At 45.3% G+C, this 14,525-nt stretch overlaps 1 protein-coding gene across 1 annotated transcript; it reads right to left on the bottom strand.

Moving 5' to 3' along the window:
• Positions 1-2,764: 2,764 nt before the first annotated feature.
• ZFYVE19 (zinc finger FYVE-type containing 19) lies at positions 2,765-14,348 on the bottom strand. The gene is made up of 11 exons (XM_072865286.1): positions 14,127-14,348; positions 13,444-13,565; positions 11,575-11,628; positions 10,901-11,061; positions 9,504-9,649; positions 8,502-8,616; positions 7,727-7,936; positions 7,143-7,222; positions 6,307-6,417; positions 4,728-4,864; positions 2,765-3,298 (listed from the first exon to the last, which is right to left on the bottom strand). The coding sequence occupies exons 1-11, from the start codon at positions 14,178-14,180 to the stop codon at positions 3,232-3,234; spliced, it is 1,257 nt and encodes a 418-aa protein (XP_072721387.1). The 5' UTR covers positions 14,181-14,348; the 3' UTR covers positions 2,765-3,231.
• Positions 14,349-14,525: the final 177 nt, after the last annotated feature.

The following is a 14,525-nucleotide window of genomic DNA, read 5'->3' as shown; positions in this document are numbered from 1 at the left end:
TGGCTGTTCTCAGCCTAGACCAAAAGGATAGACTAATTTTTTTTTTTTTTTTTTTACCACAGCTTCCAGTTAACTTTGCTGTTTCTCAGCACCGTCACTAGCATAAGGCTGTAATGTTTGGGATGCAGATACTTTGTAAGAATGTTTCTTTAAAGGAACTTTGGCCTCTTGATTATACCAAGATAACTCGGAACGTATGAGAAAGTTCATGTGCTTTCCTAATTGAGGGTTTATGAAGGTGTATAAAATAACCTTTAATGCAATTTTACCTTAGTTATGATCAACGCTTACATTGCCTTTAAAAATATTCTGGCTGCTACATTTGGACACATGACCACATTACAGCACTTGAGACAACATGCATGCTCGTGAACCACAGCAAATGCAAGTTAATGCAGCTTAACTAAGCTGAGACCTCTCTTTGTAAGCTAATCTGAGTTCAGTCTTGTGTTATCATTATTTTGAATTCTCGTTGGGGTGGAGCCTACATTTGATAGTTCACATACAAAACATTTTGTCAGGGAAAGAAAATCTTCTTGTGCCCTTGTGGCATGCTACAAAGACAGAAGCAAAGAAGCTGATTCTCTTTCTTGAAGATACCAAGCTCTCTTCAGTCCTTGAATGGCTATGACTGAAGTTGATCTGGCCTGTCAGGAACTGATTGTTTACTAGTATCTTTATTTGTTTACCAGCACCTTTTCAAAGACAAGGACAGGGAGTAAGCAACACAACTAAAAGTGCTCAGCCCACTTAAAGGTCATGCAGCGTTCCTCTTTCACAATGACAGATTCAGCTAGGTTTGCTTCCTGCAGACAGCTGATCTAGATACCCCTTCTACCCCTCCTACATGGAGGTCACTGAGACAACAGCTACAGTGCGAATGGCTTTTCAGGGGAAAGTGATTGGGCTGCCACTAAAATGGCCAATTACATGCAGAAAGCTCAGCAGCCACAAAAATGTCCATTAGTGGTGCAGGGAAAGCATCAGCATGTGTGTGTATGGCTGAAGAGAGTCTTCCATGTATGACTAAGTTCTGTTTCAGGTATTGGGTTGGGTGCATTTCTGGATTCCTTGGGATGACCCCACAGAAACCAACCTGGGAAACTAAACTGCTTCTGGCTGTAACCTGCTCCTTTACTACTGATGTGAACAGGGCAGGGCTTACAAGATACAGGCTGCCTAACTGCACAAGGAGCTCAAAGTTCGGTTGCAGCTGATGAAGGATTCAAAATGTTACAAGTAGCGCACCAGCTCATACTAAGGTATTAAAAAAAAAGCAGCTGTAAAGCAAGAATTAAAACATCTGCTAACTGCTTGGAAAGGACACAGGCTGAAGCCCAAAAGAGTGGATCAGTCTTAGAAGAGATATAAGAACAGGTATTTGCATCTTCTGTACATGCAAAATACAAAGGATTTAACCTAAGACATAATTGGGCTGTCTTGCTATCAGACTAGTTATCTGGGTCAAATAGCAATGAAAAGGTGTCATTCCTACAGTAACACAAAGCCAGAACAGCATTTTGTTTTCATTTTTAAGACTGCAAGCTCCTCAGGCAGTAACTCTCTACTTAAATTTTGTGTAACACAGGCCTCTGCATCAAAACATGTAACACTGAGCTCTTGCATCAAAACAACTCAAGTAGTTTTCCCATCTACCTGTCCCAAAGCAACAGGCACTGGTGAAGCAAGGACTGCCAGGAGAAAGAAGATCCTCCACAGAGTCAGGTTTTGCCACCCCTTCCTAACTGGAAGGGGTCCTCCCCACTGTCCTTCCTATCAAAGGGTTTTGATAGCACTGCCAGATACATTTGCAATTTTTAGTGTGTTAACCTGCAGTATTTACTATTAACTATATAACCTGCAGTATTACTATTCTACATTGTCTGATACAGGTTTCTGTTGAAGGGCCTGATCCAGTCCAGCATGTTAGCACAAACCCATCTTCAGCAGTAGTTTAATTTATTTGCTGTGCTCTGACCAGGGGTGGCTGAGGTGCACGCAAACACTGTTTCGTCAACTCACCTACAGAGGCAGTGACCTTAAGCACAGGGGCAGGGCAGACAGCTGGGAGCGGCAGTGTCAAACCAGACAGGCAAGATTCATCAGAAACTCCCTGTCAAAGGCAAATCCTTGATTTTTTTGCTATTGAAATTTGTCAGCCTTAGAGAGCTGTCTCGGAAGTCACATTATAGTCCTGGGAAGAGCTCATCCTGATGGGATATTAGAGCCAGTTTAGGGCAAGTTTAGTTGGGTATTTGAAGCAATTCTGGGTGCTTTGGTCACTGGCAAGTGCCACTTGCATCTGGACTGCCTCCAGAGAGGGATATGAGCATATTAAACTGAGCTTCTCTCACAGCCAGATAAAGAGCGTCACATGGGTAACATCTTTATCCTACCAGGGGACCAAATAATAAACAGAGCCAAACCCCGCTTTCAGACTAATACACAACTCTTACAACTAACATGCTGCTATTACAGACCACATCGAACCTCGGCACAGCCACTGCAGATCACAACACTGTGCATCAGTAGCAGATTACCTTTACAAAGCATCCTTCGTTTCAAGTACATGAGCAACACTGCCCATCAAGGCAGAGTAGCCCCTGCACCTTTTCAGCCACACCACAGAAACATTTTTGATGACTTCATGATCCTTCATTTCTTTCCCTAAGCCACTTGACACTAGGACTAAGATACCATTACAAGAGGGCAACACTTTGTAAAGGGCTATCAGGCATTTTCATGAGAGACATTAACCACAGGCCTCTGTAAATAGTTTTTATTATGCTTTGGAAGTTCTCATCACACACGTGATCACGACGTAGACAGTTTTCTTAGTGCAAAGTGCTTTGCTGCCTGTTGAACCAGTGTGTAAGCTGTTAGCAAAAGCAGGAAGTTACTTATCAGCCAGTCAGTACTGCCTTAAACACACATCTTTACATCTTTACCCACACTGCCTTACCATCTGTATTTATAGACTCGTATCCACCTCCTCATATCAAGTCCTCATTTATCCCCAAGCATACACAGCAAACCCTGCACTTCTCTGGTTGTATTTGTGAGGACAAGTCACATGCCCTCCAAGCCTCTCTCAGATTACAGCACATCCTTTAACTGTCCAAAACATCACCCGTTTTGGCTGCAAATCCACTTGGACTCTTCCCATCTGGCCGAATCCTCTCTTTTCCCGTTCTCCATCTCCTTTTCTGCCCATGAAGAGTGTGATCACTTCTACTTGCAAGGAAGATGATAGCGGGAGGTGTGGTGGTCCTTCAGGTCAAACTCATCATGGCCTTCCCTGAGAAGCAAACACAAAGTGCAGTCAGAAGTAAATACCCAGGCAGGGAACTCACCCTTAGCCACTGCACAAGATGTCTCCCAGCAGCCCTTAACTAGAAACCTATCCCAAGGGTTAGCTGTGAGGACCCGACTGGCAGCCATGCAGCCTGACTACTTAAGATGTTTGCTTGTAACAGAAACCTCTGAGGGGCTTTGTGGAAAGGTCTGCTCATCCTTGTCTGCTGGAATGGGAAATGATAATAGGTCCCTCTGTCTCTTTCCCTCTTTTAGAGATTCATGTAACTGGTGGCTCATTTTCAGCACCATATCTGTGATTCCCAGGCACATTAGCAACTCCTACAACAACAGTCAAAATGACAGTCTGCTTCACACAACTCTGAAAAATAACTGTTGTGGCTAAAATGCAGCGTATTGGCAGCTGTCTTTTAACCATGCTCAGAAGTAGGCAGTGTCGAGTAAGACACAAGCTTGCATCTGCAGCATTCAACTGATACACTCACTCACCTGCCAGACTGCCAATTCTGCTTTTACTGATGTTTGCTGTCTGATACTTTTGTTTGTTTGTTTTGGTTTTAATCATCTAACATTGCCAGTCATATGTTTTCTTACCATTTTCATATGTTCTCCCCTACTCCATTTCCATCTCTCTACAAAAACATTTGCAGGAAATGAGAGAATATATACAAAAGCATCTCTTACTATCCCAACCAGATTCTTATCATCCTGCTGTCTAAATGTCATCCAGCACTAATCTGAGAACCTAGCCAACTACCCAATACTTTTGAGGCATGAAAAAGAGAAGCCACACAAGCTGTGAGGAATAGCTTTGTATTCAAAGGAATCAACTAACCAAATCTGAGACATGCAACTTTTTTTGTCAAAAATCAAGCTACAGTTGTTTAAGAACCAAGACTATAGCTGCTGCAAGGCCTGACTGAGCAAAAAAGGCTCACCCATACATATTTCAACAAAGATTTTTTTATATGGTTTAAGACTGCAGAGTCTCAACCTAAGAAAAGCCTCAGGAATTTATACTATCTGATCTCCCCTCTTATAGGAACACAGCCCAGATCATCCATCAATGTCATTAACAAGCCATAGGAGGCACTGAACAATGGTCTCGCTTATCCCATCCCACACAATGCAGCACATCAGCTGCTCCAGAGAACACTCAGACAATGTGCCCAAACATGCACTGGAGCAGTACAGACAGAACATTTCTGCCTAGGACCAGTTTAGTCCCTGAAGCCTAGGATAACTACTGATCGCACAAAGTATTTCCATAATGACTAGCATTCAGCTCAGATCTGGGTTCCTCAAATCTTCCCTCCTACTGCCTGCTTTTCTGCCCAATGGGAAGAACAAACAAAAGCAGCAAAGCTTACCTGTGACCCACCTCTCAGATCAAGAGGAATTGCAAGACTTACCGAAAACAGCGCTGGCAGTAGAGGTCCCCATCACAGCCATGGCAGCGCAAAGTGGCATCTTCATTGCAGATACAGCACCAGGGTAACTCATCCTCATCACTGTCATCTGCCCTGGCAAGAGCTGGGGCGGTTGGAGTCTGGCTCGAATTCACAAAGAAAACAGAGACACAGAATTTGAAGCCCAGCAGAGACAATACAGGACTTTCATTGTAATGCATGATGGCCACAATGACATGTCACATGATCCATAGTTCACTCTCTGTTGATCCTAAGTCTGTGAGATTAACTTGCCCAGAGCCCAAGGATAGGCTCCATAAATATCTAGATTGTTAAATAAAAACCCAAGGTACTCCCTACCATTTGCTCATGATCTATGTTGCTTGGAAGGTAAACAGGTATTCACCCTCATTTAGTGTCTATAGCAATATACACCAACATTGTCCATACTGTGTTAAGGGCATGAAGCCCAGATCTTCGGGCAGGCACCACAGCAATACAAAGTGATAGACAATCCCTGCTGCAAAAGCAAGCCATCAAGCAGTTTTGCTGAAAGCAGTTATGTAGGAAGGGAAAGCAGTGGGGAGGTGGGGGGATTGTTTTCTCCCTGTTATAGAAAGAAAACTGGGGGAAAAAGGAAGTGATTTGCCAAAAGGCCCCTACTATTGATCTGTACCTGAGGTTGGACCAAAAAGATCTTCTGAAATCATAATCTAAAATCTATCCATAAGGCCATCTATTGTCTCCTTCTGCTTTACAGAGAACTCTTGTGGAACTGAACAGCCATACACACATTGGGACACAGTGCCTGGACACTGGCAAAGGCAGCTTCCTAACACAACAGCAGTAAGATGGCGCTATCTTTTACATCAGGAATCCCAGAAGCACAAGGTGGCATACCTATGAGATGGATGTTTTCAATAATGCTTACAATTAAATAATTTCTTCCACTGCAGACAGGCCTGTCAGGTGTCTGTGAGTCACAGGTGCTTTTAATTCTTGTAATATACATTAGAGAAGGTGTATGTATTTCCATAATAGGCTGGCATCCATTCTGAGCGTAGGATATCTTGTTACTAATTCCTTCCTCTGACGTTACATGAGAACACAGACAATCAACTACTATCTAGAGGTTCTATTCTGCACATGCTGAAAGCACTGGCAAACCTCCCACTTACTCTGGTTCAGGCTGTATGGTACTAGACTGTGGCCTCCTTGGTCTACTTATATTGGTGAGTTAAAAATCCCTTCTCTAATGGGCATCTTGCGAGGTCTATGTTAACTTCTCTGGGTTTAGAGGACACCATCCCATTCAGCAGAAAGCCAGCCTGAAAGGAATTGTATTCCAGGGAGCAATTCCTTTTAAAAGTACAAGGATAACTCACAGCTGTGCTCAGGGCTGGTCAGCCTTGCAGAAGCCACTCAGCTTGTCTGCTCTGGAGAAGCTGGTTGGTTTATTTATTTATTTATTTATTTTTTCCCCTGCATCAAGCCTAGGATACAGCAAACTCTTTCTGCAGAACTGTACTCTCCCGAGACCTTGGAACATGTCATTTCAAGAGATCCTGACCAGCTCACTGACCTTTTGCTTTGCTTTCTTATGCAGGTTCTGTTGCGAGGGTCCTGGTTGAGTGGTCTGATCTGGAGGAATGTTGAATCCACTTGCTTCATCCAGGGCTGCTTCCTCTGTGAGCTGGTAACAACAGAAAGCAAGAAGCCTCTTGTTTCAAACACAGTTGGGAGCCTCATTCTAGGCCCTAAACCTCCTGCCCTTCTCCTTGCTTTCATGCAGTAACAGGAGATGACAAGTCTGAATACATCTGGTGTTACCCAGACAGATGTGAGCTTGCTCTGTCTGCACCCTGAACACTGTGTGTACATTGTGAACAGTCAGGGTAGCAGCAGGGGCCTTCAGCTAACACATTCTGCTTTGCAGTGCAGCTATCAGCAGACCATCAAGACCATGCAAATCATGCACGTGTGGTCTGTAATCAGGCAGAAACTTAAGCACAGAAAGCTCATGTCTGCCTGCAAGACAATTCATAGACATTTTAGAGAGAAATCTAGGCATAAGCTGTGCTAAACAGCACACATCTCATCATCCATGTTCTAGCTGGGTGTGGGAAAAGATGAAACAAGAAGTACAGAAGTACCAGCAGAGTGGGGTTGGAGAGGAGACACACACCACAAGAGACACTAAGCATGAATGAGAAAGACAATGTGACAGACTAGAAGTAATGTTGTCAATCACCTGTAGCTGAATGGCCCATGGGAGCTAGTGTTGGAAAAGCACTAGGAGGGGAAGGAATGAAACTCTGCCCAGGAACAGAAACATATCCTTTGCGCACTCACCAGGTAACATACACACTGGGAATAATTGAGAGGAAGATAAACAAGGCCACAGCTGCCACTTCTGACCTGTTTTAGCACTCTGCGAATGGCTTCCTCCTCAGCCACTTCCTCGTCGCTGTCAGGGAGTTTATAGGTTTCCAGTGTAACTGCAGGAGTAAGACAGGAGACTGTAACCCACACCTGCCTCAAACTTTGTGCCCACTTAAGTGCCAGAGACAATCCTTTGTGGTGTGAGCTGGTTTTGGCATTCTGGCTCTGGCACAGACAGATCCTTTTCAGATGGGGACTCCTCAAAAAGGGCATTACTGTTTTTTTTAACACTGGAAGAGGGAAGGAAAAAATCCCCACCAAAAACAGAGGTTTGCTTTTAAAAGCTTTGTTAACCTCACCAGAGCATGCTAGAATTTTCTCCAAGAAGGGTGCAAGACAAAGCAATCTGACCTTACAGCTCTGGCCTTTACCCTCAACTAAGATCTTTTATACTCATTTCATGATGAACCAACCTGTACAAGTTTACAGACAGAACCAAATCTCAGTCTGTTTCTTGCAGAACAGTGGAATTAAATGGATGAACACCTCTCAGAAAAGAAATTACTCTGTCACAGGAAATCGGTTCCTCTCTTGGCACTGTGTTCTCGTCTGCTACCCACCTTTCTCTGGGTCCTCGCCTCTGAGCGCTGCCAGTCTCTTGGCAACTTGTAGGATCTTTTCCTGCCTAGTGTTCTCTTCCCACAGCTCAGAGGCAGCTTCTGCCAGAAGTTTATTCTTCTCTTCCTCTAGCTGTTTTGGGTCCAGGTTTGCAGGGCAAACACAATCTTCACTTTCCCGATTGAGATCATTCAAACTTTGGCTACTAACAGCTGCAAACAGACAAACAGAACATGCTGGTGACTCGGCATCAGTGTTCCTTGGGCACAGACAACATGACTAAAGCAATGGTATGAGAGCAACTTGCTGCCCTCCATTAATCTGGGTAATAATGGGAGAAGGCATGCCACAGTAGGATCCGCACTGTACATGAAGAGAAGAAAGTGAGCTAATCTGTGTTTTATAGTGAGATTACAGAGAAAGCACTGCAGCTAGGAAGATAACGGTATCCCAGATTCTGATGTTTTGTAACAGAGCACAGGTGTGTTAGGAGTAGCAACAGCTCCTCCTCAGGGAAGGGTCACCTTAGAGAAACAGAGAGGAGCAATCTGAATAATACAACCCTGAGAAGAAGGGACCATCTCCAAGCAAAGACAATGAGACCCAGTATGGAGCCAGATAGCTGCTCTTGGTCAATTTGGGAGTCAAAAGGGGGAGATAAGGACAAACTGGACACCCAGCTCACCTGTACGCTAGACAGGGAGGCACATATTCCCTTCTCACTACAGCATATACATTATTAGACAGAAACAGGTCTTTGGAAGCCAAAACAGATACCTTGAGGCTGGACTCTTGGTCTGTAATGCTCATCAATGGCAACTTCCTCAGACAGTTGAGTTAACAGGTCATCTGTCTGCTGGACCAGACTTCTGGTATCAGGAGGCTGGTGTACCTAAGAAACAAGGAGGGCATGGGAAAAGGCAAATGAGAGGGAAGTGGCATACACAATCAAAGGAAAAGTTTGGTAACCACGATCACCCTAGGTGGGAGCAGCATAAAAAGATGCATCCACTGATCTTGAGAGCCTCAGCTTATGGTTATGTGGTGTAAGACTTTCAGAGCTTCATTCTCAGAGGTGCTGAATGCGCACAACTCTAAAAGCAGTCACCCAAACAAGGCAAAGTAGTGCTGAATGTACAGGAGTACATGCTGCTGGGTCCCAACCCAAGCTCTGCCACTACCTCCAATGTAAATAAAGAGTCATTCTCAACAGCGTCAGCCAGCAGCCCTGCTGAGGCCTATGATAACAGCTGGGTGGGCAGCACTGCTGAAAAAGGAGCATGAGGAAATGATTTCTTGGGGACAAGATTGTTCATATAGGCTTTGAAGGCATATATCCAACTCATTCCTCTGCAGTCTCAGACTCTGTGTTTCCATTTCTGGAATAATTAACAGGATTTTGCCCAGCTGGGATGTAGTAACAACTACAAGATACAATTAGAAGGTAGGGCTGATAAGCCCCAAACACAGACAAACAGCTCTGAAAAAATATCAGACCACTTAGGTATGCAAATGGGTTGAGAGGAAAAAGCTTAGCATCTATTGTTAAAAATAAATACATTAACTACATTGGACATAAAGGAACATACAGCATTCAAATTGAAGCAGTGAACTGGTAAAGGCTGGCCATTTGCTTCTGGAGCAATGACACAAACAGGAAATGGAGATTTCTGAAGGGACAGAAAAAAGCTGAAGAAGGAAGAACGGCTAACATGCTGGGACACCAGTTACTGTGTCAGCTCAGAATACATTGCTAGCTAAAGAGCTGAGGGATCTTACAGGTCTGGGAGCCTGGGATGGAGGATCTCTCCCCTGCAGGACAGCCAACCGTTCCTCCATTTCCTGTGTGGATGGAACAGGTCCCCGGCAGTCCTCCTTCAGGGCAGCCAGTCTAGCTTCAATCTCAGCCTGAGTAGGGATGGACTCTGCAATTCAGAATAACCCAAGCGAGGAGATTACTCTGTTATTGAAAACAAAAGGCTTCAATTTTTTTTTTTCTTAAAACTATATTTCTTTCTGGAATCAGACTCTGAACACATGAGCAAAAACCTCCCTCAGCCCCTGACATGAATGAGGGATCATACTGCAGTGACTTGGAGACTACCCTAACGCTAACTGCTATACTTTTCTACCGAGTCCTTGCCTCCTTCACAGTTTATCTCCTAGCCGTAAGGCGAGTATTAGGTTAATGTCATTTGGCAATCATCTGACTCGGGATACTAGGGACAGGCAGAGAAATAAGTGTCATTTAGGCAGTACAGTCCATTGCTCCAAAATCTCTTAATGTAATCCTAGGCATATCAGACTGAAACCCTCCCCCACCACATAACAGGACGAGAGGAAATGGCCTCAAGTTGCTCCAGGGGAGGTTTAGATTGGATATTAGGAAAAATTTCTTCACTGAAATGGTTATCAAGCATTGAAACAGGCTGCCCAGGGAAACGGTTGAGTCACCATCTTTGGAGGTATTTAAAAGACGTGTAGATGTGACACTTAGGGACACAGTTTAGTGGTGGACTTGGCAGTCTTAGGTTTACGGTTGGATGTGATGATCTTAAAGGTCTTTTCCAACCTAAATGACTCTATGATAATCAGGTAACCACTTTGCAGTGTGTTCTTTCCCTTTTAGAGATCACATATCATTTTTTAAATAGTTCGTTCTCCCACAAGCACCACAAAGCTGTCCCAGCACCTGACAGCTGTGGACTGGGATGAGAGTCCTTTTTCTCCTCTGTGAGGCAAGGCTGGCCAGAACATAATCCCACAGAGACTGGCACTGCTGTTGCCCAGGACAATGACCCACAGGAAACCTCCTGCAAAATAGTTTGGCCAAAGACCCTCATTTCATTCTGCTCCTATTGGGCTTGACACAGGCTTTTACCCCAAACAATGGAAAATGAGAAAGTGATTTTACAGGTAAGATACTGCCCCAAAACAGAGAAGCAGTTTCAAGGGAAACCCCAAGAAGCAAAACAAAACTGGAACATTAATCTAAAATCACTGTAGAATCTGGCCATTGTGGTAGCAGGACGTAGATGCTCTGTCCAATTTTAACCCTTCAATTCCCTAAAAAGGCAGCCTCTGAAAGCCCAGCACTTCCCTGTCCCTCCAGGTTCCACACTTCCCAAGTAGCAGTGTTCCCACCCAAGGTATCTCTGGTATCCTCCAAAACTCACTCGGTTTCCTTTCCTCCCTGAGCCTCTCCAGTCTCTCTGCAATAGCTCTGTCCTCTTTAGAGAGCCCCTGGTATCTGGAGCCTGCTTGACCTGGGGGTTTTGCAGCTGCCTTCTGTTGTTCTTTCAGCTGGTTTTGCTTAGCCTCAAAAGCTGCTACACGCCTGTGACAAGGACGGAAAAAAGACATGACAATTGAGAACAGGGGTTTAAACCCTGAGATATGAAAACATCCTCTGTGAGCCAACAGGCTATTTGAAGAACGTCGGTGTAGAACAGAACAGAAACCACTCCCTTCTGTACCAGGCTCTCCCATATCAGCACAATGACGTACTCCCAAGAATAAGGAAAACTTTAGCTCACAGGAGCAGCACACCTGGCACCATTTCCAAGGAGACAAGGAACATTTCACCACCAGGTTCCTGTTTCCAAGCCAACCCCGATCATAGGCAGGTGGCTGTTCAGGAGTCTATTCAAAAGAGCACACACCCCATCCCCCCAAACTAACAAAAAACCCAAACAACAAAACAAAAGCCCCATCCTTAATCTAATTCTGAACAAGCAAATACCAACATCACAACCCCCACTTTTGCTGGTCTCTATAGAGGAAGAGGAGTGAGGGCCTGAAAGGCTACTCTGCGGCAGAAACAACCGTCTGATTGGCAAATGCAACTCACTTTTTGTAGTTTTCTGGTGGTGACCATTTTGCTGAACTGCTTTGAGATCCCTCTCTGGAAAACAAAAACAATGATTTCTCTGAACTCAAGATACTGGCAATGCTTCAATCATCTAGTCTCTCAACTCAAGAGGAATCAGTATATGTTTCTCCTGGTACAGCCCCTTTCATAACCTCATTAATATGGAGAAGTGATCAGCTTATGGAACGGATTAAGATAATATAGCTGCCTGGGACAGCAGGGGACTTCATTTCTAGTCCTTTGGTCTGGTTGTTTTGCATGTGGACAAAGTATCATTTAATGTGGTCACCAGTGATCCAAAGGAGGAGGGGCTGAAATACGCTTGCCTCCACAGCCTGCACCACCCAGTTCAGAGAGCAGATAGAGAGAAGTCAGGTAAAGACTCCCAGTGTAATTAGCTTCCATGCAGCAGAACACTCTGAAAGGAGCTGTGGCATGCAACAAACACAGAATTATATAATGCACAAGCTAAACAAAATGTTACAACAATTATTATATAACCACCAGTATCATAACAACAACTAGCACACTTGAACACTGCACACCACAAACACATCATGTGTAACTATCTTCTACTTTGCTGTATTCAGGTTGAGCTGCTAAACTACACACTTATGTAAGGTAGTTAGCATATTTTATTCATTCTTAGGAGTCACAGGTACAAACACATCTGCGCTGTGCTAAGGCCTGTACAGTAATGAATGAATGCAACATTGTTGGACCACTTTCCAGTTCTAAGGTTTCAGTTCTGAAAGCTATTTGCATGAAGAACAACAATACATGCAGTTTACAGAGCCGCAGCCATGTGTATTATCTACCTGCTATCCAGTCAGGGAGGATTTTTTTCTGCTGTAACTCTACAGTACTGATATTAAACAGATGAGAAAAAACCCCAAAAGAAACATGGAGAAAGGCTGCCCTGTTTTCTTAATGGCTTTGGAGTTGTAAAAGGGAAATCAGAAAATTTCAAAACTGAAGGACTGAATACTGTACTTTCACCACCAATAGCTCACATTGTTTTCATGAGCCAGTGCTTCTGAAATGAAGACCTCTGCTAAGGAGAGGCTCTTCTCCTTTAGACACCTACAGAGCCAGAAAATTCCCCACTCACTGGCAAAAATTCCTTGCTATGGGAGAGAAGTGAGGAAGAGAGGTAAGAGAAATGCAAGAGAAGGAAGAGGACACAGAAGAATTGGTTGAGGGAGGGGTTGCAGTATACACTTGTGCGTTACTTGTTCATGCGTATAACCCATACTGCTACTGAATTACATTTTCAACAGGCAATCTACAGATTATGTTTGCAAATATTTTTTTTTCTTTTAAAAGCAAACCAATTTTATGGTACAAAATTTTAAGTCTTCAGGCTACAGAGAGCAGAGTCCCCTCAGCAAGGAGGACTTGTGTCACTGTTTGCCCACAGAGGTAATAACACTTTGAACACCTTATTGTCAGGCCGTTCAACTACTACACATCTGAAAAGACTGCCAGTGCTTTCAAAGGGGTGTAGATTTCTGGGCAATAACATGGCGGGGCTTAACCTGGTCTCATCTAGCTAAGATATCCAGTGGCATTCAGCGTCCATCCATGAAGATTTAAACCGGTTTCTTTCAGACTACTCTGTCACCATAGAGAACAGCCTAACAAATCCTGATTCCTATCTTTGGACTGCACAGCTCATGTAACAGCAGTTCAGTAATGGACTGGCTTGAAACTCCAGGGTACAGGCAGCGTGCATGCACAAGTGCAAGGCACAGCTCTCACGCAGAAATCTGCAACACAACATTGGGACGCAAAATGAAGAAACAAAGCAGGACACTGTCTTTGGGTGAAGAAACATTCCCGTCTTACCCAGTTAGCTTTTCGTGGCACTGCTTGCACACCTTCTGCTGAGTGCTTCCACAGCGGGGAATAACAGCACTGAAGCTACGGCAGCCTGAGCAGAACGACCGTCCACAGTTCTTGCATCCACACTGTGGAGATATAAGAGAGGGGCAGGACAGGACTTCATCACCTAGTGACCATACGCACCCCATTGCTCTGGCTGGCTGTATGCAGGGACAATGCCCCTGCCAAGGTGCACTAAAAATAACGCTGGGGTTATGCTGATGTTTTACGAGAACTGCATCATTAGCTGCTGCTGAAGATATGGAGGCTCTCAAGAGCCTTTGAGCACCAGCACATAACTCCTGCTAGAAGCAGACACCATCTTGTCCCACAGTATAATAAAGTGTGTATGTGGGGAATTACTCTGAGACAATGATCGAATATTGGATTAGAGGGATGACATCTAATGACGATTTTTTTTTTTTTTTTGCAGTGATTGCACATATTTAAAGACGTAGGCACCACGAGAGCTCAGTAAGCGAGCAAGGACACCACCACTACGACGCTGGTCGGGAAGCGTGCCCCGGCGCCGAGAGGCAGGCTGCCCAGCTGCCCGCTCAGGCCCGCTCGCACTGCGGGGCAGGCGCCCGCGGGACCGGCCGGGCTCCGCCTCACAGCCGCTCCTGACCCCCCTCAGCCGGACTTGCCTCTTTCTTGAAGACAGAGAACTTGGACGCGCACCCATAGCACCGGCTATCCATGGCGCTACCGGAGGCGCGACCGCCGCCCGGGCCCGGCGCTCAGGCACCGCGCTGCGCCCCCGCTATGCCAAGCTCCATAGTCTCCCCCCCCAAAACCCCCCAGATCTTTCTTTAACTGCCGCAGACGCAAAGCGCGGCAGCGAACAGGGGCTACCAGAGACACCCCTCTCACACACCGAGCCGGTGCCGCACGGCACCACGCCCCGACCCGCCGCGGCGCGGCGCACGGCCCGACGGGAGTTGTAGTCCTTCGGGCCGCCTTCCTCGCCTCCAGCCGCCAGGCGGCACTCCACGGACAAACTACACTGCCCAGGGCTCCGCGCCGCACCCGGCGCCCGGCCTGCC

The sequence above is a fragment of the Ciconia boyciana genome, chromosome 6, assembly GCF_034638445.1.
Source record: "Ciconia boyciana chromosome 6, ASM3463844v1, whole genome shotgun sequence".
Lineage (NCBI taxonomy): Eukaryota > Metazoa > Chordata > Aves > Ciconiiformes > Ciconiidae > Ciconia > Ciconia boyciana.
This window is presented reverse-complemented; position numbering and strand designations above follow the sequence as displayed.

Coding starts and splice junctions, on each gene's coding strand:
- ZFYVE19 (XM_072865286.1), bottom strand. CDS start 14,180: ATGGATAGCCGGTGCTATGGGTGCGCGTCCAAGTTCTCTGTCTTCAAG. Junction 11,629..13,443: donor TGCCACGAAAAGCTAACTGG/GTAAGACGGGAA, acceptor TTTGTTTTCCAG/AGAGGGATCTCAAAGCAGTT. Junction 3,299..4,727: donor TACTGCCAGCGCTGTTTTCG/GTAAGTCTTGCA, acceptor TTTGCTTCTCAG/GGAAGGCCATGATGAGTTTG.